The sequence below is a fragment of the Arvicola amphibius genome, chromosome 5 (genome assembly GCF_903992535.2).
Source record: "Arvicola amphibius chromosome 5, mArvAmp1.2, whole genome shotgun sequence".
Lineage (NCBI taxonomy): Eukaryota > Metazoa > Chordata > Mammalia > Rodentia > Cricetidae > Arvicola > Arvicola amphibius.
The window spans coordinates 22870265-22894691 of NC_052051.1; the positions used below are offsets into that span (position 1 = coordinate 22870265).

The window sequence follows — 24427 nt, forward strand, 5'->3', positions numbered from 1 at the left end:
ACAGGGCTCATCAACCTCACTTCTACCCGCCCAGCTCCCTGAACCGGCCTTTTGGTAGTGGCCTCATCACTCCCTCTGGGATCCTACTCAACAGCCAGATGCTGGACTTCTCCTGGCCCAACAGGACAGCTAACCATTCTGCACCCAGCCTGGTAGGCTCTTGCTTCTCTGCTCTCCCAGGGACCTTGAGGCTAGGTAGGACATGCAGCACCATGGGGCTTTCTTCCCCCCTATTTCCTATAAGAATTTCTGTCTTAAGGAAACACGATGTTCATTTCATCCCCAACCCTGCTAAGTTTGGAACATGGAGGCTGGTGGGTCTAAGGAATTCTTGTGCCATTCTGTCATGATCTTAGTGTGACTAGGGAAAGCCTTGTGTCCTCTCTGGGCAATGAGACAGCTGACCCCAGTTAGGGCTTGAGCCCTTTCTAGCACTAGAGAGCTAAGATTATATAATGCTGGGCTAATGGCGCTCGGATCTGTGGCTGGATACTAAAGAAGGTATTATTGTCCACTTGGAGACCAGCGTTTCTACTCCCGCAAGCTTCCTATAGGGCAAAAACACAGAAATGGTCCAATGGGAAGTTACTGTCCCCATTATCATTTTTCTTGGCTGTCTTTCCCCCTTCCATCCATACCAGCCCCATAACTCAGCGGTTCCACATCCCACTCGCTCTTACCACGCTAGGAACACTTCCTCTCTCACAGACAGCTCGTTGTGGCCAGGAGGGGACCCATCTTTCAGGAGCTGAATCTGTGGACCGTGTAGAAGAGAAGTGGGACGGGGCTAAACTGGTCCCTTCCCTGTGCCGCTCCACTCTCCATCTCCCGTTTCATCTCTGCCTTTGGCTACAGGAGAACTCGGTACAGCCAGGGAAGCGGCCCCTCTCTTTCCTGCTGCCCACTGTAGTCCGACCGGCAGAGGGCCTCTGCGGGACCTACCTCGCTCTGGGGGCCAACGGAGCCGCCCGAGGCCTCAGTGGCCTGACCCAGGTGAGATTTACTCCGTTAGGAGTCTTTTGTAGTCAGGAGCCGTGCTGTGACGTGGTCTACAGGTACCCCACACGTCTCTGGGTTGTCTTCTATCACTTTCCCAGCAATCACGAGCTGTACCACATTGGACCAGTCCTGTGCTGGGCACAGGTATGCTGGGCTGCCTTCATAGTGAAAATGGGGTCCTGAAGATCTCTGTCTCCACAAGTTCCGGGGGAAATCGCAGGGCCCGTAGAATTCAGAAGTAGTATAACATCTGGGCTGCCCGAGTTCTGTAAGCCTCAAGTCCCACCATCCCCTGCTCTATATCTGAATAGACCACCAGCATGCTGTGGACTCTTATTTTGAAAGGAAGGTTGTGCTACTCTTCAGAATACCTCAAGACAGTTCCGTGAGTGCCTTGAGCACCGGACACACACAATACTCATATTTTTGACAGGTGATGAGCTAAATCTGTGGGATTCCCCTCTGTATGCTATAAATATGTTTTATTCCCATTGGTTAATAAAGAAACTGCTTTGGCCTGTGGCAGGGCAGAATATAGGTAGGTGGGAAAACTAAGCTGAATATAGGGAAAAAGAAGGCAGAGTCAGGCAGACACCTTGTAGCCGCCCAAGAAGCAAGATGTAACAAACCACAAGCCTCATGGTAAAATATAAAGTAATAGAAATGGGTTAACAGCTCTGGAACTAGACTTCCCTGTGTTCCAGCCCAAGTGCTGCTAATAATCTTCAGCTGTGTGATAATGGGGAAATCACTTAGTCCCTCCTGATCCTTAGTGACCTTGCCTGTGAAGTGGAGAACAATAACTAACATCACAGCATCCTTGCTAGATGCTAGGCACTGTGTGTGTTGACCCTTTTAACTCCTTCAACTCTGGGAGGAATGACTGTTCTGGTTTTACAGAGGAGGAAACTAAAGCTCAGGCAGGTTAAGAAGTTGACTCACGTTGATTCAGTTAGTAGCATTGGGTAGGAAGTTCAGTTCCGGAGTCTATCCAACTCCTGACCATTAAGCTAAGCTACCCATGTTGTTCCCTAAATCATCCTGTTAACCCTGCCTTCTCAGAGAGGAAAAAGGAAGCCCCTGGCTAGACTGTAGAAGACCGATGCTAGTCACGCCCCTTCCTTTAACTCTCCTCACCTGCCTACAGGTTCTCCTGAATGTCCTGACGTTGAACCGGAACCTGAGTGACAGCCTGGCCCGAGGACGCCTCCACCCGGACCTGCAGTCCAACCTCCTGCAGGTGGACAGTGAGTGCAGAGCAAATTCCTACAGGATGGACACGGGGGTTGGTGGAGAAGGGCTCTCCCAAGGCTTTGCCTGCCTTGACCAGTGCTAACTTCCTTTTTGCGAAGGTTTTAGGGAGCTCCCCTGACAAATTCCGGTAGGGCTACTGTAAGATCTGGGGTTTGGAGCCATCGTGGCCTTTCCTGTGACGTCAGGAAATCCATGTCTCAACTCTTGAGACTTCATTTTCTCCTTTATAAAAAAAACAGCTGTTGTTATGCAAGCTTTCATTCCGTGGGGTATGATGAACACCTACTATGTGCCAAGCAGCATCCCAGCTTCGGGGATACTGCGTTTACAGGCAGAAGGAAAAATAAGCAGAGAAATGTGAGCTAGCAAAAGGAAAGCTCAGGCGCTGCATCAGAGCAGGATGATGTAATTGGGATCAGGGGAGGCTTCTCTTAGGTGACATCTAAGCTGAGATCTGAAGAATGAGAAAGCCCCTACCATGCCAGAAACTGGGGCAGAGCTTTGTAGATAAAGAACAAGTGCAGAGAACTCAGAGCAGAATTGGGCTTCTTGCTTTTTAAGAGATAAAAAGAGATCAAGGTGAACGAGGATATGCTAGGATCAGAGAGGAGAGCAGGGACAAGGTCACGACCTCAGCAGTTTATGGTGAGGAGACAGAGTTGTCCCAACAACAAAAGCTTCCTTTTGAACATGGTTTAGTTTTATAAATAGGAAAACACCACACTTTTGAGTAGTTATTATTATAATCTACTCTGCTAGTTCAAAGAGGATCCAGGATTGATGGAGACAGTCTTTGCTCGGTCAGTATCATCGCTATTTTGCAGATAAAGAAGCTCATGGTAGCTATAAACTAGTTAAAAATTTACCAGCAAGTGATTTCAGGAGGTTTCATGGAGGAGGTGGCAACTGACTGGATTAGGAGTGGGGATTCAGTATGTAGTGATAAATGACTTTCTGGACAGGAGGAACAATCTGTGAAGAACCCAGAAAGAATGGCGTGGGAGAGCATAGGGCCAGCTGCTTCCAAACTTCTGAATTTGCCTAGCCCCTTTGTGACTTTACACAAACTCCATGCCACACTGCATAATCTCTACAGATGCACTTCCTTTTTTTTAATGACCTATTTTGTTTGTGCATTTGTATTTTGTCTGCATATGTTTGTATGAGAGTGTCGAATCCCCTGGAGTTGGAGTTACAGACAGTTGTGTGCTGTCATGTGGGTGCTGGGATTGAACCTGAGTCCTTTGGAAGAGCAGCCAATGCTCTTCACTGAGCTATCTCTCCAGCCATCCTCCCCGCCTCCCTCCTTTGTTTTTTTTTTAACTAAGTGTAGTTTGAACTTAAACCTAAATCACAAATAGGAAAATGACAGCATTTGCAACAAATAGATCCTGAATAGTTATTTAAAAGTCAAATATGTTTAGGTTATTGCTAGGTGGTGTTGTCTATAGAAGGCCTGGAGGATCATTCTCACTGTGAAAGAGTTCAGGAAATATTAGAGACCAGCCTGAAACTTGCTCCTTGCCATAATCAAAAGGATGAAAAGTGCTGGGCGGTGGTGGCGCACGCCTTTAATCCCAGCACTCAGGAGGCAGAGGCAGGCGGATCTCTGTGAGTTCGAGACCAGCCTGGTCTACAAGAGCTAGCTCCAGGACAGGCTCCAAAGCCACAGAGAAACCCTGTCTCTAAAACCAAAAAAAAAAAAAAAAAAAAAGGATGAGAAGTGAACCACAAAGGAATAGATTTCTGATGTAATGATTTAATACTATTCAGTAATATGGAGTTTTAGCGGCCAAGCTAGAGGGTGCATATATTTTCTTTAATATTTATTTATTTATTTTTATTTATTTATTATGTATACAATATTCTGTCTGTGTGCATGCCCGCAGGCCAGAAGAGGGCACCAGACCCCATTACAGATGGTTGTGAGCCACCATGTGGTTGCTGGGAATTGAACTCAGGACCTTTGGAAGAGCAGGCAATGCTCTTAACCTCTGAGCCATCTCTCCAGCCCGAGGGTGCATATCTTTAATCCTAGCACTTGGGAAGCAGAGGTTGGTAGATCTCTGTGAGTTTGAGGTCAACCTGGTCTACAGAGTGAGTTCCAGGACAGCCAGAGCTACATAACAGAGAGACTCTGTTGCAAAAAAAAAAAATAATAAGTAAATAAATAATAATGTTTTTTCTTAAGAACCACTTAAAATCATCCTGTCTGGGAACATAAGAAGACCAAATCTTTATAAAGGAACAAGGGAAGTGACATAAACTAGACTGTTGAGGTCTAACTTAAGAAGCACTCAGCATGCACACAGACAGTGTGCTGACCTTCTCTAAGCACTAGGAAGCAATCACTAACAAGACAACTTGCCTTTAAAAAAAACCTTAAATTAAGGAGAGGGTTGCAACCAATCCGTAGGAATAATAGTGAATACTTTGTGGGAAAAGCAGGGGGTATCGGGAGCAGTGGCGCACACCTTTAATCCCAACACTTGAGAGATAGAAGCAGGCAGCGCTCTGTGAGTTCAAGGCTAGCCTGGTCTACATGGCAACTTCCAGACCAGCAAAAGATACACAGTGAGACTCTGCTCAAACAGAACAAAAGAAAATGGCCGGATGTGACTATGGATGTAGCACCATTGGTAGAGTGCTTGCCCAGAGCACATGAGGCCCTAGGCTCTATTCCAGTACCATATAAACTGAACCTTGTGCTGCCCTGAATTCCAGCACTCCGCTAGTAGAGGCAGGAGGATCGGAAGTTCAGGGGCTTCTCCGCTAGTAGGGACATAGGGAGTCTGAGGTCAGCCAGGACTACATGAGACCCCTATTTCAAAAGGAAAAAAAAAGAAAGAAAGGAAGGGAGGAAGGGGAAGAGGGAGGGAGGGAGAGAAGAAGGAAGGAAGACCTGGCAGAGACTGATATTCTAGATAACAGGGAGATTCTCAAAGAGATGCCTTTGACAGGAATGAAGTAAAGGAACCAACTTTGTGACAGGGGAAAGCAAGGCCTTGTACTTAAGAGACAGCAAGGGTGCAGTATGGCTGGAAGCGAGTTAAACAAGGTGGAGAACAGAAGGAAGTCAGAAGACTAGAGAGGGACTGGGGTCCCAGCTGGCGGTGGGCCATAGAGGTGAACTTTGAATTTTATTTCGAGACCTATCAGAGAGTGGGAGAAAGATGCCTTTGGCCAGCATGTGAAGCTGTAAAGAAGGCAGGACTGGATGAATGACCATTAAGTAGATCGTGCAGTAGCCCACACGAGCAGTGGTGACACTTGGAGATAGAGTCCAGGCCTTTTGCCATTATTAAGAATGAGTGCTGAGGCTGGGTGGTGGTGGCGCACGCCTTTACTCCCGGCAGTCAGGAGGCAGAGGCAGGCGGGTCTCTGTGAGTTCGAGGCCAGCCTGGTCTACATAGCAAGTTCCAGGATGGCTGGAACTACATAATTGAGAGATCCTGTCTGTAAAAACCAAACAAAAAGAGTGGTTGCCCATCATTGATCCCTGTATGCAATGCTCCAAGCTCGGTACTTCCTGTGTATCATCTCCTTTAATCCTTGCAACAACTTTATGTAGTGGGTTCTCTATAATCCCCCATTTTGTGCAGGAGGACAAGGAGGCCCACTGAAGTAAAGCAGTTTATGCAAAATCACATCGTTCCTGCTGTGGAAATAGTCCAGACTGAGTCAGATCTAATCATAAGGTTCCTGAGCCAGTGCTCTAAATGCATGTTTGCCGGGGGGATGGTTTCCAGGTGAGTTCACCGAGGAAGAGATTGAGTTCCTGGAAGCCAGGGGTCACCATGTGGAGAAGGTAGATGTCTTATCCTGGGTCCACGGCAGTCGGAGAACCAACAACTTCATCATCGGTGTAAAGGACCCTCGAAGCCCAGATGCAGCCGGAGCCACCATCCTGTAGAGCATTGGGGTGGGCGGGATCTCTGCTCCCCGCCTTTGCATGTTCCCAGAGTCCCTCTTTCTCCCAGGTTTGGTCTCAGGGGGACCCCACGGATGCCTCAGATCAGGGGCCAGAGGGGATGCTTAGCAAACCCTATCCCAGAGTAACTGGAAAATTCTCCACCTGGAGGCTTTTGGTGGTAATGGTGACGTCAGTGTCCACAACCAGGCAGGCAGGACCTTGAGGAGTCAGACTGTCTGTCTGTTTCTTCTCCTCTCACAGCCATGCTGCCCTTGAGCTTAGGGATGTGCTTGCAAACCCTTCTCAAGGGTCTCACAACCCCGACACCTTCAGACTGGTCTGACCTAGGCCTTGTCTTCCAGCTCCTGTACCTGGCCCCATTTCTTAAGTGACTAGGATTTTTTAAAATAGGCCATCATAGGGAGAGGTCATCGTCCCCTTCCACCAGGTTGAGGCAGGGGCCTTGCATTTGAAGGTTCCAAGGCAGTCGGGTAAGGGGAGGGGTGGGTATCAGCTCAGGGGCTTCCATTTGCAAAAGGGAATTAAAGAAAGAATATTGCTTAACCATGACTCTGGCTTGATCTCTGTCTAACTGATGTGGTGATTGCTTTCTCATTGCTTTGATAGAACACCTGACAAGTGTGTTCTATCACAACTTAAGGCAGAAAGGATTTCATTTGGCTCTCAGTTTGAGGGAATCTCATCCCTCAGGCAGGGGCAGCATGACGACACAACAGCTCTGAGCTATGGCAGGGAAACTTGCTTACACCTGGGTAGACCAGAAAGCAGAGACAACACTGGAATGAAGGGGCCAGTAATTAAACCTCAAGCCTTATTCTCCAGAGATCCTCTTCCTCCAGCTAGATCCTACCCCGCCCCCCAGGGGCTTTATAACCTCCAAAAATATCAAGGTGTGCCCAGCTAGGGACCAAGTGCTCAAACATGTGGGGTTGGAAGTGGGAGTGAGAGAGGAAACCTTGGCTCACCCTATCTCAGAAGCCTGTGACACCAGGACAACCTGGAATCGACTTTGTAGGGGTTGTGTTTCCATAACTTGTACTGGTAATAAAAAAATAATAACAACTTTTGTTGTAGATATCTATCAAGCATTTAATGCTAAGCACTTTATGGGGGTAATCTTGCCTAATCTTTGCCACAAACCTCATAAATTAGGTACGGATACTATTATCCTTATTGGTGGGAATTGGGCAAAAAGTCGTTTAAAAGACTTGTCCATAGTTTCTTATCTATTAAACAGAAGAACATGGGTTCAGTCTCTGGATGTCTGATTCTACAACGTGTGTTCTTCACCAATTTCACAACTACTGGGTGAGCTATTCGTTATGAACAATAATATTTCACACAACAGACAAGTATCTTTCATATATGATGTCATTTGTACAAGCTGCGTCAGTTATTTTTATTGCTGATGAAACACCACGGTCAAGACAACTTAAGAAGAAATGCTTTAACTGAGCTTATGGCTCCAGAGGGCTAGCGTCCATGATGTCAGAGTGGTGGCGTGCCCACAGGTGGCTGAAGCAGCAGCTGAGATCACACATCTTGATTTGCAGGCAGAAGACAGAACACCGGGAATTGCTGGGAGATATTTTGAAATCTCAAAGCCCATTTCTAGTAACACAGCTCCTCTAACCACACCTGATGCTCCTAAACAGTTCCACCAACTGGAGACTAAGTATTCAAGCATATGAGCCCATGGAGGCTGTTCGCAGTCAAACCACCACACGTGTGTCTTATTAGTCACTATATTTCAGGCACTACAGCCCTTACATTTTTGGTTGTGAGCCTAGCCTTTAACAGCAGAGCCATCTCTCCAGTCCTAGATTTCAGTCCTAAACAAGACAAACATTAAGTAAGGTGAGAGATGCTGGGCAGTGGGAAGTGGCTTAGTGGTAGAGCACTTCCCCAACATGCACAAAGTCCTGGGTTCAAATTCCACCACCACAAAATATAAAACAACCAAGCAGGCTAATGATACAGAGAAGTTAAGGTAGAATATCAACACAGTAAGTTCTATACTATGCCTCGTATGCACATGATGGATGTAACAATTATTAAAATGTCAAGCATTTCAGAAATGTATAATATAGCTTATCCGTCCTCCTAAAGAACTCACTTTGCAAGAATAGCACTGTCAATAACTTAGCACATATTCCTCCAACTTCCTTCTTCTGCACATTTATAGATTATATTTAAAAAGTAAAAATGGAACTATATTTTCACAAATGCCACCTTCCCCCCTTCTTCTGCTGCTAGAAAGAACTCACATCAGTCCTCTTCCATGGCCTCCTAAGAGCTTGGATTATAGGTATGAGCTACTGCATCCAGCTAAGATTCTTGAATATTAGCTTGACTGAAATTGTGATGATTTAGGAAGTTTGTTTCAATACTGTCCTAGTATATGAAAACTGAGACAGAAGGATCATAACTTTAAGGCCAGCCTGGGCTACATAGCAAGTGCCCTCAAAAATACTGAAGAAAAGAAGGAAGGAAAGAAGGAAGGAGGGAGGGAGGGAGGGAGGGAGGGAGGGAGGGAAGGAAGGAAGGAAGGAAGGAAGGAAGGAAGGAAGGAAGGGAAAGCCCCCTTTATTATTCAGTATATGAAGCATGTGGAGCACTAAATTTGATTCCATTAAATTTATTATGAGTCTACACTGTCATGCATTGCCCATGGAACTGGAGACACTAATGAAAAAGACAAGGTCCCTGTTCTCTAAGATCTATTCCTAACCATTTTCATTTGATTTACACTGTACTGTCTTGTAATGGCATAAGAAACTTGGAAATTTTGCCTCATATTAAGACTATAACTGGCTAACTATTAAATAAAATAAGAAACTTGGGTCATTGAAGAATGTCACAATAGTCTCTGAGCCTCAAATAACATAAGGTTAAAAGTACTTGCCTATTAATTTTTGGTATTTCCCTTACCATTTTTTTTGAGGTAGTGTCCCAGGCTAGCCTCAAACTTACTGTGCAGTTTGGACAACCTTGAACTTCTGTCCTCCTTCCTCTGTCTCCCAATAGCTTAAATTACAGTCTTGTGCCACCACACCTTGTTTATGTGGTTCTGGGAGCTAAATTTAGGATTTCGTACATGCTAGGTAAGCACTCTACCAAGTGAGGTCAGCTATTTCAGGATCTCTTGACCCTTGCTTAATATTAGGGCGCGTTTTAAATGATCATTATTGCACTAATCAATTCTATAGGCCAGATTCTTTTTTTATTTTATTTTTTTTTGGGGGGGGGGTTTCGAGACAGGGTTTCCCTGTAGTTTCTAGAGCCTGTCCTGGAACTAGCTCTTGTAGACCAGGCTGGCTTCGAACTCAGAGATCCGCCTGCCTCTGCCTCCCGAGTGCTGGGATTAAAGGCGTGCGCCACCACCGCCCGGCTTAGGCCAGATTCTTAAAATCTTTTAATTCAGGGATAGTTCCACAAGAGGAAGAAAATAATCTGGGCCAGTTACGTCATTCAAAGATGCAAGAAGTCAATAAATAAATGGGAATGGGGCCAAGGATGTAGTTCTGTAGCAAAGCAGTTGTCCGGTATCTAAGTAGTTCTGGGCTTGAGCCCCAATACTGTCAAACAGTTACATTAAATGTGAATGGATAAAACAACCTGATCAAGGAACCTCATCAGACTGGATAGAAAAATAAGATCCAGCAGTTCAGTGTCTATAAAAAGACATACTTTGGATTCAAAAATACAATGAGGTCAAAAAATAAGGAATGAGGCCGGGCGGTGGTGGCGCACGCCTTTAATCCCAGCACTCGGGAGGCAGAGGCAGGCGGATCTCTGTGAGTTTGAGGCCAGCCTGGTCTACAAGAGCTAGTTCCAGGACAGGCTCTAAAAAAGCTGCAGAGAAACCCTGTCTCGAAAAACCAAAAAAAAAAAAAATAAGGAATGAGGAAAAATATCTCGTATAAATACAATATGAAAAATTTAGAGGCCTGGTGTGGCCATGAGTGGGCAGAGGCCGCTCGTTTGTTCCCAGCTGATTAGACCTGAAATAATCACTCAGAAACTATATCATTTGCAATACTGTTTGGCCAATAGCTTAAGCGTATTGCTAGCTCTTACATCTAGCATTAACCCATTTCCATTATTTTATATTTTACCACAAGGCTTGTGGCCTACTGGCAAGGTTCCAGCTGGCAGCTTGTGTCTTTCCCCTCTGGTGGCTACATGGTGTCTCCTGACTCTGCCTACTCTCTCTATATATCTCTTTCAGCCTGGCTTTACTTTGTTAAGTCGTTAGCTGAAAGCAGCTTCTTTATTAACCAGTAAAAGCAACACATATACAAAAGGACCTCCCACACCATTTCCCCTTTTCTGTTTAAATGAAAAGGAAGGTTTTAACTTTAACAGAGTAAAATTACATATAGCAAAACAGGTATCAAGCAAGAATTACAGTTAAAATATTTATATCTACTTTATCTTTTATCATCACTAAGGAAAACTATAATTATAACTATCTATTCTTCAACTCTGTCAAAGACCCCAAAAGGATGCAGTATTACCTAAGTTAACAGGAAGTGCATTGTAAGCAACTTCCAAAATCTAGAATTGACAGCGACATCTTGCTGCCTGGACAGTCACCCAAAGTTCTTCTGTACTGTTGGGGCATCCTTCTTCAGCCTACAGGCCCAAAGTGTCCGGCAGACTTTTCCATGAAGCAGGAAATTTCAAAGACAGTTCCGCCTATATTGGCAGTTTGTCAGTCACTTCCTTCTGTGTCCTGCAGAACGTCTGGCAGATTCTTTCATGAAACAGGAACCCTGAAGGATCATCTCATCTTTAGGCAAGTTAAGCAGCCATTTTTCTGTGGGTCCTGCATGTCCAGTTCATACAGCATACCATCAAGCAGTCCAGGCAATAGCAGTTTCTTGTCCAAATGGCTAACCAACTCCATTCATAGGAGCCTCTTCAATGCCCATCTTCCTCTTGAAGTTATTGGCGCTGCCAGGAGCAGCTGTGTCTCATTGTCATGAAAAGTCCTAAGTTCTTAAAACATTTTAAATGCCATATTCTGAAGGTCTCTGAAAGATTTGAAGAATCCCTACCCATCTGAAATATATCTCTGTACATCTAGAAAACCTAACTAACATGACTACAAGCTTGACTATTATAGATGACTATTAACCTGTATTTCTTTCTTTTTTTGAACAACTTTTTTTATTTTTAATTTTTTAATTTTTTTGTTTTAAATTTTCAGGATATTTAAAAAATGATCTTTGAATTCTAAGATCACCTACCTTCAGGGAGGTCATCTCTTGATGCCATTCAGGTTTTTGAGTCATGTAGTGACTACTCTAATTCTTCCATTTTTAATTCTTTCTTCCACTGTTTGCCCACATTAAGAATTTATAGTATAAATTTTATACAAGGTAATCCTTCCCTTAAGGAGGCATGCCTCCATTTGTCTGTGTATCAGGCCCTTTACTGCCATCTATTGGTCGATGAGTTGCCTATCAATGAACTAACAGTGCAATGTTTGCCTAGTGAATGGTGCCCACTTAGGTGCAATGTGCCCCTATAGGGCACTACTCACCCAACTAAACGTATCGGCTTTATCATTTGGCCTTTTTATGGTGAACCCTGAAAACAGTGAGATGTTGCTGCTTGAACCCCATTTGTTTTTTTTTTTTGTTTGTTTGTTTGTTTTGTTTTGTTTCTTTTCCCCACACAAGATGCAGATTTATTTCTGGCCGTCATTTCCTGTTTTTAATTAAATCCCAAATTCATTTTTTTGCATGCACCCACACTCTTATGTAACACACAGGTACACAGGTCACCCCTTCCTCAACTTCTAGCCTCCACATACATGCACACATGTACACACACATACATCATTCACAAACAAGATAAAAGAGAAAATACTCCGGGCCATGTAGGACACATGATTTATCTCCTTTTGGCTCTGGTTTCCTCACCTGTACAGGAGGGTGGATCTGCCTGATATCACGTAGCCAATAGGTAGAAGAGATAGAATCTGCCTTGGGTGCTTTGGCTTCAGTTCTGACCCTGTAACCATCCTCCTGAATAATCATCAGTAAACTCAAGGCCTGCATTGTTCCTATGTTGCCTTCCCCTGGACAAGAAGTGTTAATAATCCTGCTACCTACACAGATGCTGAAGTGGTGATGTGGGACTCCCCTCTGTATACTGTGAATATGTTTTATTACCATTGGTTAATAAAAAATCTATTTCAGTCAATGGCTTAGCATAGTAAAGCCAAGTGGGAAATCTGAACATATGTGTGTGTGTGTGTGTGTGTGTACATACACACACACACATATAGAGAGAGAGAGAAGAGAGAGAGAGAAAGAGAGAGGGAGACAGAGACAGAGACAGAGAGAGAGAGAGAGAGAGAGAGAGAGAGAGAGAGAGAGAGAGAGAGAGAGAGAGAACAGGAGGAGTCAAGGAGACACCATGTAGCTGCGGAAGGAGATAGACACCAGATCCTTACCAGGAAGCCACAACCTTGGATTAATACATAGATTAATGGAAATGGGTTAATTCAAGATGTAAGAGATAGCTAGAAACATGCCTAAGTCATTGGCCAAACAGTGTTGTAATTAATGTGGTTTCTGTGTGATTTTTTTTGGATCTGAGCAGTCGGGAAACGAACGAGCAGTCTCTGCCTACAAAGTGGCTCCCTAGCTCTTCCACTCCCTGCATTCTTAAAGAGATGGACAACAAAACAAAATAAAAATAAGATGATCAAAACCAGGCATGGTAGTTCATGCCTGTAATCCCAGTACTTACTAGGTAGCTGCAGTAGGTTCAGAAATTCAAAGTCATTCTCAGCTACATAGCAAGTTTGAGGCTAGCCTGAGCTACATGAGACTTTCAAAGTAGAAACAAAACAAAAACTAGGGGCTGGTGAGATGGCTCAGCAGGTAAAGGCGCCTGCCCCCAAACCTGATAACCTGAGTTTGTTCTCTGAACCCACATGGTGGAAGGAGAGAACCAGCTCCACAAAGTCATCCTCTGATCTACACACACACACACACACACACACACACTTTTGCACAAACATGACCCCATACATACAGACATACATACATGTAAAATAATTTTTAAATGTTTATTTTTATGTGCATTGGTGTTTTTCCTTTGTAAGGGTGTCAGGTCCCCTGGAACTATAGTCAAAGACAGTTATGAGCCACCATGTGGGTGCTGGGAATTGAACCTGGGTGCTCTGGAAGATCACTCAGTGTTTAACTGCTGAGCCACGTCTCCAGCCCTGCAAAATAAATTTTCTAAAGTGCAGTTTTAAAGTGTAATTAAGAGAAAAAATGAAATTAAGAGGCTTTGTTGTTGTTGTTTGTTTGTTTTTATGGGAAACAGTTATGGGACTCAGCAGTTAGAAATGTGCATTGTTCTTCAGAGGACCAGGATTTGTTACCCAGCACCCACATCCTGTGGCCTGTAACTACTTGTAACAGCAACTCCACGCCCTCTTTTGGCCTCTGTGGGCACTGCACTCCCCTCCCAACACAATATACATATAATTGAAATAATAACAATACAATAATAAAGAGTGAGTTGGTGCCAGGTATGGTGGTGAGCACCTTTTATCCCAGCACTTGGGTAGAGACAGGCAGAGAGTTCTGCAGGTTCCAGGCCAGCCAGGCGCTCTCTCTCTCTCTCTCTCTCTCTCTCTCTCTCTCTCTCTCTCTCTTTCTCTCTCTCTCTCTCTCACACACACACACACACACACACACACACACACACACAGAGAGAGAGAGAGAGAGAGAGAGAGAGAGAGAGAGAGAGAGAGAGAGAGAGAGAGAGAGAGAGAGGTTTCTAGATTCCCCCTTCTTCTAGTCTTGGAAACAGTAATCTACTTTCTGTCTTTGTGAATTGACTGTGCTTCCTCAATTAGAGGAACACAATATTTGTTCTTTTAAGCTTCTTTCACTTGGTATAGAGACAAGGTTCAACTACATTGTGGCATGTATCAAACTTTATTTTTTCTTTTCTTTTTTGGTGCTGGGCATTGAATTTAAGGCTTTGTTTATGCCGAGCACACATATGCCTCTTCTTTTTCAAGGCTGAGTAATGTTTCACAATATCAGCCACACTCTGCTCATCCTTCATCTGCGGAAGGACACATGAAGTGCTTCCATTTTTGGTCGTCATAACAACCGTGAGCATGAGTGTACAGAGCTCTTTTCAAGCCCACTTTTTTCCTTCTTCTGGATAAATATCTTAAATTGAATGGAAGTGCTAATAATCATGTAATAATCCCATGTTTAACTTTTTGAGGAATTGTCAGGCTGTTTTCCACAGTTACAGTCCCACTCATAATACATAAGGATTCCTATTCCTCCATGCCCATGCTAATAGTTGTTATTTTCTGCCCCCTCCCCTCCACTCTTTTGAGACAGTATTTCACATAATCCAGGCTAACTTCAAACTTCTGATTCTTCCGCCTCCACTTCCTGGGTACTTGGATTACAGGTGTTTGCTGTGCTGGGGGTCAGTCTCAGAGATTCCTTCATGAATACTAGTCAAGCACACTAGCAAGTGAGCTATATTTCAGCCAGTTTCTCATTGTGATTGTGGCTGTGCACATGAGCACTAATTTGTGCGTGTGTGTGGTGTGTATGTGGTGTGTGTGTTGTGTGTGTAGAAGCTGTTTCTTCCTTTATCACTCTCTGTCTTTTTTCTTTTAAAGATAATTTCCCACTGAACCTGGAGCCCACTCTACAAAACTATCTAGACACGAAGCCCGAGGGAATTGCCTTTCTGCCTCCCCAGCACCAGGATTACAGGTGCAGACAATTTCTCTGGGCCTTTTCCATGGGTGCTGGAAAGTAAAACTTAAGTCCTATGCTTGCATTTTCCATGAGCGATTTGCCCAGATCCTTCACTGAAATTTTGATTTACGCTTCACTAGTCCCCCCTGAAGTTAAACATCTTCATGTGCTAATTTGTCGTTTGTCTATTTTCTTTGGAGGCGTGTCTATAGTCAAATTTTATCCATTTTTTAAACTGAAAAATGGGATTCTTGTTGTTACTGTTTTTCTGGAATCTTTCCGAGTTTTCACACCTCCGAAGGTTTTTGTGGAGCTGCTGGATACATGAATGATGTCATTTCTCACTGGCGGTGGCTGCTGCCCGTCAGAACCCATCTCTGCAGGATGAAGTCATCAATCACTTTTCATTCCAGTCTTCAGACTGATTAACCAAACAGTTCATTCATTGTATCATAACCAAGAGTGGTCCGTTTGCTGCGTCACATTTTTAGGCGAACACAAAAGAGTGCATGTTACATATTCCATTTATAAGAAGTTCACAAATTGACAAAATAAGCTTATGATGCTAGAAATTAGTTAATTCTTACCTCTAATGGGACAGAGATTCACTGGGAAGGGACAAAAGGGAACTTTGCAGGTTAATTGATCTGCAACTTGATCTGAGTGGTGGTACCACAGGAACATAAATAAAAGACTTATTAGATGCACCAGGGATATAGCTTAGTGGGAGAGCATTTGTCTAGCACGTGCATGGCCTTGAGTTCAAGTTCCTGGCACCACAAAATAATTAGGTATATGTGTAAGTTTTTTTTTCATTTTATTATATATGTGTGGTAATATTTTTTTGTTATCTAACTGATAAAGCTTGCCTGAAGATCAGAGTGTGGAGTTAGCCACTAGCTACCCAGAGAGGACTGACAGTGGTGGTACAAACCTTTAATCCCAGCACTAGGGAGGTGGAGACAGGAAGGAATATGGCTAGGTGGTGAGAAAAGACAGGAGCTCAGCACATTCAGTCTGAGACTTATAGAGACAGGATTCCCTATTTGGTTTGAGGATTTCTGGCTGTTCTGCTTCTTTGATCTTTCAGCTTTCACCCCCTAATATCTGACTCTGGGTTTTTATTATTAAGACTGATTAGAACTCGTGCTATGTCTGGCTTCCAACTTTAGGGCACGAATTCATAAAAAAGCCGCTTGCCTGTGGCTTTGCAGCCAATGGCACAGAGCAGAGCTACACACAGCCGTAGTCAGCAGCCTGTCAGCTAGGTTTTCTTTTCTTTTCTCCTGGTGGATTGTGGGCTTTCCCTGGACCCCACTTCTCAGGCTGCTGCCAAACTGGATAGCTGCCTTGAAACCCACTTGGATGTCTACTGTTCTACTCAGCAGAAGTCAGCCTCACATCTTCATCATCATTGACAGCAAATTTGGTAAGAAAATTGGGAATTCTTAAAGGGAGGAGTTAGTTAAAAAAGAGAGTTTTTCCCATGTTATAAAAGAAGGGAAACACTATTACAATGGAGAGAGTTAGGTCTCTATGATTATGGAATGCATGATTTAAAATTGGAAGAATTAAATCAATGAAATGAAGGGATAATCAACTTAACTGGGATTGACATAATATTAATTATTTTGATAAGAGATATTCAGATCCAGAAAGAAGAATTTAAAGGAGAATCTATTTCAGCTTTGCATTATAAGGTTAGAGAGGAACACCTAAGGTTTTCAAACAACCAAACTTAATACATCCAGTCACCTTACAGGAACTGTCAAATGTCAGAAATTCCCAAGGCTGTTTAAGTGCTCACTGGAATCCTGTGCACATGTTATATTTAAGGAGATTCAAGGAAGCAGTAATCTCAGATGGCATGCATTCATCTTTTGTGAAGAAGATGTTAAACTCTTGGTCAACTCATAATAAAATTATCCCTCAAGACTGGAGAGACTTGGTTATAGCAGTTTTGGAGCCTGGCCCTCAATTACAATGGAGGACTTGATGGAAAGATAAGGCTAAGAACCTTGAATAACAAAGTAGGGCCAGAGGTATGGAAATCTCACGAGAACAACTTCCTGGAGATGAGATTATGCTAATGTTTAAAAGCAATCTCTGTATGATGGCCACACCCTGACTTTATGACATGCAGCAGCTTTGAATGCTTGGGACAGAATTGAAGAAGTAGGAAAGAAAACTGAGTCATTTACTAAAGTCTTACAAGGCCCAAAGGAAACCTTAACTGATTTCTTACAAAGATTTGTAAGCAAAGACTGCTCATTCATTTCCAGGCTGCCCAGACCTGAATAATCACCCAGAAACTTTATTAGTTTCAATATTATTTGACCAATGGCTTAGTTATCTCTCTAGCTAGCTCTTTCTTCTTAAATTAACCCATTTCTATTAATTTATGTATTACCACAAGGCTGTGGCCTATGTAAGGTAATGGCATTCCAGTGTCTTTCTCCTTCAGCAACTACATGGCATCTCCTTGACTCTGCCTATTCTCTCTATATATCTCTGTTCAGATTTCTTTATTTGTTTATTTGTTTCAGATTCTTTATTAACCAATGGTAATAAAACATATTCACAGCATACAGAGAGGAATCCCACATCAAAGATTGACATTAGCAGTAAATAGAATGATACTGCTTTGTGTGATCAAACAGCTATAGAAGAAAGAACAAAAAAGTTTAAGAGAAACCATAAACTGAATACATTGGCAAACTTCTATAAATGAACAAAGATCAAAATTAAAAATACAAATAAATCATGTTGTCATTGAAGGTCTTGTAGACACAGATGTGGATGTAACAATAATTGCACCAGCATCTTGGCATCCAAATTGGCCTCTTCAGGAGGTAAATGTTCAGCTTTTAGGGACTGGAACGTTATTTCAGGTAACACAGTGTAGGCAGAGATTGCATTTTCTGGCCGCCCAGGCCCAAATGATCACACAGAAACTATATTAATTACAATACTATTTAGCCAATGGCTCAGGTATATTGATAGCTAGCTCTTGCACCTTAAATTAACACATTTCTATTAACCTATGTATTGCCCACAAGACAGTGGCCTAGTGGTAATGTTCTGTGATCTTTCTCCTTTGGCAGCTACATGGTGTCTCCTTAACTCTGCCTACTCCCCTTCTCTCTATATCTCTGTTTGGATTTCCCACCTGACTTTACTCTGCTAATCCATTGGTCAAAATAGCTTTATTTGTCAACCAAAAGAAGCAACACATACACAGAAGGACATCCCACATCAAAACAGAGCACAAGATGGGTCAAATGTATATGGCCAGAAGGACAGAGAGGAAAATTTAAGCCATATATGGCTAACGTAGCAATGAATTTGTGAGAACGTGATTTGTTATAGCAATGGAATACATAAGTTAATATTCCTCCAATCTCAGAAACAAATCCTACACTAACATACGCTTCTGGGGAAAATATTAGAAGGTTTTTATAAAGAACAGTCACCAACCATTCAGGTTGTATAAGAACAGGGACAACAGCTGCTGATCTTTCAAAGGCACCAACAGCCCTACCTTTAAAATGGTTGACGGCCAAACCTATATGGGTTGCACAACAGACTCTAACAACAGAGAGACTGCAGGCCTGAGAACAGCTGATACAGAAGCAGCTAAATGTTCAGCATATTGAAGATGGTCACAAGGACTTAAATAGTGCAAGAGAATTATCAGCTGAAGCTTAGAGAGAATTGGCTTTGGTAGAAAAGAAATTACAAGATGCACATGTGGATCATTTGGATCCAAAGCTTGATTACATTTTGGTTATTTTATACTCTAAGAATTCTCCTACAGGCCGGGCGGTGGTGGCGCATGCCTTTAATCCCAGCACTCGGGAGGCAGAGGCAGGCGGATCTCTGAGTTCGAGGCCAGCCTGGTCTACAAGAGCTAGCTCCAGGACAGGCTCTAGAAACTACAGGGAAACCCTGTCTCGAAAAACAAAAAAAAAAACAAAAAAAACAAAAAAAAAAAAAAAAGAATTCTCCTACAGAAATATTAAGGCGGAGGGAAGATATTATCTTAGAATGGATCTTTTTACTACATAAACAAATTAAAAAAATAAAAACTAACGTGGAAAATTCTCTGAGTTGATTCTAAAAGGAAAATTGAGACTTTGTCAATGAGCAGGAATAGACCCAGAAGAAATTGTAGTACTTTTTACTAATGATGAAAGTGACAAATTATGGGCAGAAAAGTGAACCCTGGAAAAGATCTTGGAGTTTACTTTCTTTATGGCAAAAGTTAGCCACTGGGCAAGAAAATGCCCTTTCCTTGACTGCTGACAGTGTGCTGTTCAAATTGGACAAATAGTACAGAAAGGAAAATGACTTCAGAACCTTGCCTAGACGAGGTGGGACCTGCTTCACAGATTAGTCCGTCGGATATGCTAGGCCTTTAGGCTGAAGGTCAATGCCCCAGTGCTACAGCAGAACCTTGGGTGACTGTCCAGGAAGTCAGATGTTTCTGTCATTTCTTACATTTTTGGGGGGAAGGAGTTACTTGCTTGCACCTCCTGCTTACTCAGTTAATATTATTTCCTTCTCAGATCTCTGAGGGAATTAAAGACTAGATAGTTATAGTTTTCCTTGTTTACCAGCCTCAGAAAAGAAACTCACTAAAGAGGTCTAAAGTGTATAACGTTGAGAGCTATGAAAAGATAGTTTTGGATGGTAATGCAAATTAGGATAGAAAGTGAATTAGGTACAAGACTTTGGACTCACCAAAATAGGGTGGATAATGGAGTATTTTCTCTCAGTTTGTCAAATGCAAGTGGACTCAATATTGTTGATGTTCTTATTACATATATATATATTTTATATAGTTATTGTCATTATTATATATAGTTTTTCCTATATTAGTTATAACTTTTTTATTTTAGACAAAATAGGGGAAATGTGATATTTTGTTTGTGATCTAACAAATAAAGCTTGCCTGAAGATCAAAGTGTGAAGCTAGTCACTAGTTAGCCTTAGAGGCCAGGCAGTTAAGGCACACACACCTTTAAACCCAGCACTCAGGAGGCAGAGGCAGACAGATTTCTGTGAGTTCAAGGCCACCCTGGGTAAACAAGGTTGATCTAGTCTAAAAGAGAAACAGATCCAGGTGGTGGTGGCTCACATCTTTAACCCTGGTATTTAGGAGTCACAACACCTTTAATCCAGGGTCTCGGGCACTAGGGAGACAGGAAGGAATGTGGTTGGGTGGAGAGAGGAATACAAGGTGGGAGGAGCCAGGAGCTCAGGGCATTCAGTCTGAGAACTTGTAGAGGCAGGATGCCCCATTCAGTTTTAGCGTTTTGTAGATGTGAGAACTAGTGGCTGGGTGCTTTGCTTCTCTGATCTTCTGACTCTGGGTGCTTTCTTATTAAGACCGATTAGAAATCGTGCTACATATATAAATTACAACATTTATAACATGAAAGTGAGAGCATACATTAATCCAGCCACCACAGAAATTAGTGTGAATGTTCCTCAAACAGTTCATGAAAGGCCTACCATATGATCCAGCTACACTACTCTTCTGTAAACACACCTAAAAAGCGTGCATGTTTGTTAATATAGGACAGAGATGCCCACACATGCATGTTCACTGGGGTATTGCCCATACACGAGTATTCATTGGGGTATTATTCACAGTGGCCAAGCTGTATATAATCAGCCTCGAATCCCACTAGTGGATAAAGAAGTTGTTGCAATGGATAATTAAATATTGTAAAAAGAATGAAATCAACTGGATATATAAGTGTACTTTTAATCCCAGTGCTTGAGAGGCAGAGGCAGCCAGATCTCTGTGAGTTTTGGGGCCAGTAAGTTCTAGGCCAGCCAGGGTATATAAATGTCCTGTTTTAAAAAATAAAGATGAAAACGGGGGATGGAAACATGACACAGCAGTTCAAAGTGCTAGCTTCTCTCTCAGAAGTCCTGTGTTCAACCACTCTAGGGATTTGAAGCCCTCTTCTAGACTCTTAGGGCAACCCCCCACCCCAACACACTCACAGGCACAGGCACCCACTCCTTAGACACATTCATGAAAGTTAAAATGAATTAATAAAAATAAAATCATGTCTTTTGGTGAAACATGATTGCAACTAGAGATCATGATGGTGAGCAAAATAGCCAGGCTAGAAAAGACACACATCGCGTGTTTTCTCTTATGTGTGGAATTTAACATATTGTGTGTTCTCTCTCGCATGTGGAATTTAACACATATTGTGTGCTTTCTCTCACGTGTGGGGTTTATATGCTTTAAAAAAAAGGAAGCAAAAGTAGAAGAGGGACAGTTTGGGAAGAGGAAGGGGGCCAGGGAGAGGAAGGGGGATGGACAGGAGGGCATAACATAGAGCAAATGGGATCCAAGTATAATATACATACATGAATATGGAAATGTCATATTGAAACCTATTATGTTTTATGGTTAATATATCATAATAAGTTATTTTTAGACTTGGAGAGTGATTGTACATGCTTTTAAATCATAGCACTCAGGTGGCAGAGGCAGGTGAATCTCTGAATTCAAGGCCAGATAGGACTACATAGTGAGACCCTTGTGGCTTGCTCTTGGTTCTCCATCTTTTTAAGGTCTTGAGCCTAGAACATAGAATGGCACATAGGATCCACATAAATATTCACCGAATACCTACCCTCTACCAGACACTGTGCTATTGACAGAGAAACAGCAGCCAAGATCATGAGTCCAGCCTAGTGGCAAAGATTATAAACAATCGAGTGCACTCAGTTGATAAGTCCATGCTGCCAAGAGAACCTGTGCATGGAGAGATCATATCCGTGAGGAAGCCATGTTTGACCTGGGATGTGAAATTTCTCTGTGCGTACAGGGAACCAGAGGGCAGGAAAGAGGACCCAAAATAAGCCTGGTGATGCAATGGCCACACCAGGGAGGGGACAAATTTGCCCTTCAGCTTAAGAGCACTGATGAGATACTGAATGGGTTGCAATTTTTTTATTACATTAAAAAAATGGTTGCGTGGCATCAGAGAGACAATTCGATGGTTTAGTTCCTAGCACCCACATGGGAGCTTTTACAAACATCTGTAACTGCAGTTCCAAGGGATGTCGTGCCCTCTTCTGGAATCCACAGGCAGACTCCAGGTTTGCACATGGTACATACACATACATGCAGGCAAAACACTCACATATGTAGGTAAAATATTATTAAAAATCTAATGTGTGTCTGCATATACACGTGTGTAGGCATGCACATGCTCAGAGGCCAGAAGACAACTTGTGGGAGTCATTTCTCTCCTTCCATCATGTTGGTTTTTGAGGGAACTCAGTTTGGCAGGCTTGGTAAGCAAGTACATTTTTCCATTAATCTATCTTTCCTGCCTGTGTTTCTTAATAAAATATTATTTTAGGGACTACAGAGGTGAGTTAGGACCACTTACTACTCTCCCAGAGGACCCGGGAATTCCCAGAACCCACACAGAGCTCACAACTGCCTGGAACTCCAGTTCCAGGAGATCTGACACCTGTTCTGACCTCCACAGGCACCAGGCACACGTGTGTGCTACACACATACATATGTGATGAACATACATATGTGCTAGGTACACATAGGCAAAACATTCACACACATAAAAATAACAAAAAACTTTAATTATTAATAGGTTTCATTATGAGATTTCCGTACATTCATATTACATTTTTTGGAGTTTTTTGTTTTTTTCAAGACAGGGTTTCTCTGTGTAACAGTCCTAGCTGTCCTGGAACTCACTTTGTAGACCATACTGACCTCGAACTCAGAAATTTGTCTGCCTCAGCCTCCCAAGTGCTTGGATTAAAGGCGTGCGCCACCACCACTTGGCCGCATATCATGTTTATATTCATCCCACATGACCTTTATTCTCCTATCCCTTTTCTCCCTTCAAATAGTTCTCACCCTGTTGCCTCTCTCTCTCTCTCTCTCTCTCTCTCTCTCTCTCCTTTCTCTGTCACACACACACACATCTACATTCTGTCGAATCATTTTTAGTAAGAATGGCACACTCAGATTTCTGACTGAGAAATATTACTAGCAATAAAAATAATAGGGGGGCACGCTGGCGGTGGCTCCCGGACACAGTGTGTACTCAATAAATATCTGCGGAAAGAAAGGGTTCCAGACTCCCTCTCTTAAACTGAGTTATGAAGAATCCACCTGCCCCAACCGTCCCTTACAGGGGAAGAAGCTAAGATACAGAGAGATAAAGAAAATCATGAAGCTAAGGGGTGAAAGCCGATTTAAGTGTCTGAAGGCTCAGCCCAGCGCTAAGACAGCTTCCCTTCTTTGGGAAGCGAGGAAGCCAGAGGCCCGCCTACACTTGTTCACTCAACAATTCTATTTTGTGAGCACCTACTGAGTTTGCTAGGGCGGCGGGACGAAGTAGGAAAATACTGATTGGCTGATAAAGGTTATCTTTATCGCCACTGTTATTAGACACTATGCTAATAATGGCATTATTAGATGGCTGTGTCAAGCGCTTTCCAAGCCTTTCCCTCATTTCCTCTGCGCAAGAAAATGCTGTTATTCCCATAGTTGGGATGAGCAAACTGAGGCATGGAGCCATCCTCTGGGACAGCGCTGTACAGCTAAACCAGACCGAGATCGGAGCCAGCACCGCAGCTCGCAAGCTCGCTAACACTCCAGCTCGCGCGCTCCACCTTGCGCGCCAGGGGACGCCTGGTCACGTGGACAGGGCCCCGCCCCTCGGTCCCGCCCCGCCCCCGCCGCGCTCCCTCCCTCTCTCCTTCCCTCCCCCTCCCTCCCCGGCCCGGTCCGGCCCATCCCCCCCCCCCTCCCCACCGGCTCCCTGAGGCCCTGCCGGGTCGGGCTGCGGGCGGCCGGGCGCCGACGGCCGGACGGACGGGCGCACGCGAGGACGGGCGGACGGACGCGCCGAGGGCGCCGGGCACGCACGGCCCGGGCCGGCGCTGCGAGGCCCGCCCGGGAGGGCCGGGGCCGCGCTCAGGTGAGGCGACGGCGACGCTGGCCCCGTAAGGGGTGGGCCTGCTGAGCGTCCCGGGCCCGGCCCGGCTGGCTCCGTGGGGAGGAGGCGCCGCCCGGGCCTGGCGCGCGAAGATGGCGCCGGGCGGTCGTGCAGCTCGGCCCTAGTGCGGCCCGGGCCCGCAGCCGCCCCACCCGCCGCCGCGCTCGTGTCCCCGTCGCCATGTTGGGGAGCGGGCCCGGGGCCTGCGGGCGGGGCGCGGGTGGGAGCGGCGGGGCGGCGGTGGGGAGGGTGCGGGGTCCGGGCTCTGCGGGAGTGCAGGGAGGGCGGCCGGGGATTGCGCGGGGTGGCGCTGCGGCCGGGGAGCCGGCTACCGCGGGGCGTGAGGTCGGGGCTGGGGGCGCGGAGAAAAGACCCCAGGAGCGAACGGGACGGGCGCTGGGGTTGGTGGGTTGAGGGGGTGGCGGGCCGTGGAGTTGGGTTAGGCCGTGCGCAGTGTTCGGAAC

At 44.3% G+C, this 24427-nt stretch overlaps 1 protein-coding gene across 7 annotated transcripts in view; it reads left to right on the plus strand.

Moving 5' to 3' along the window:
- The window catches only part of Ggt7 (gamma-glutamyltransferase 7), a 28795-nt gene extending 21769 nt beyond the window's left edge, over window positions 1-7026 (plus strand). For 6 of the 7 annotated variants that reach the window (XM_038331631.1, XM_038331633.1, XM_038331634.1 and 3 more), the window contains 4 exons: window positions 35-152; window positions 856-993; window positions 2147-2246; window positions 6003-7025. In XM_038331631.1, the coding sequence (XP_038187559.1) occupies window positions 35-152; window positions 856-993; window positions 2147-2246; window positions 6003-6166 (520 nt within the window). In that variant the 3' untranslated portion in view covers window positions 6167-7025. Of the gene's footprint in view, window positions 1-34; window positions 153-855; window positions 994-2146; window positions 2247-6002 lie in introns of all 7 variants that reach the window. The other variant, XM_038331636.1, reaches the window with a different exon arrangement.
- Window positions 7027-24427: the final 17401 nt, after the last annotated feature.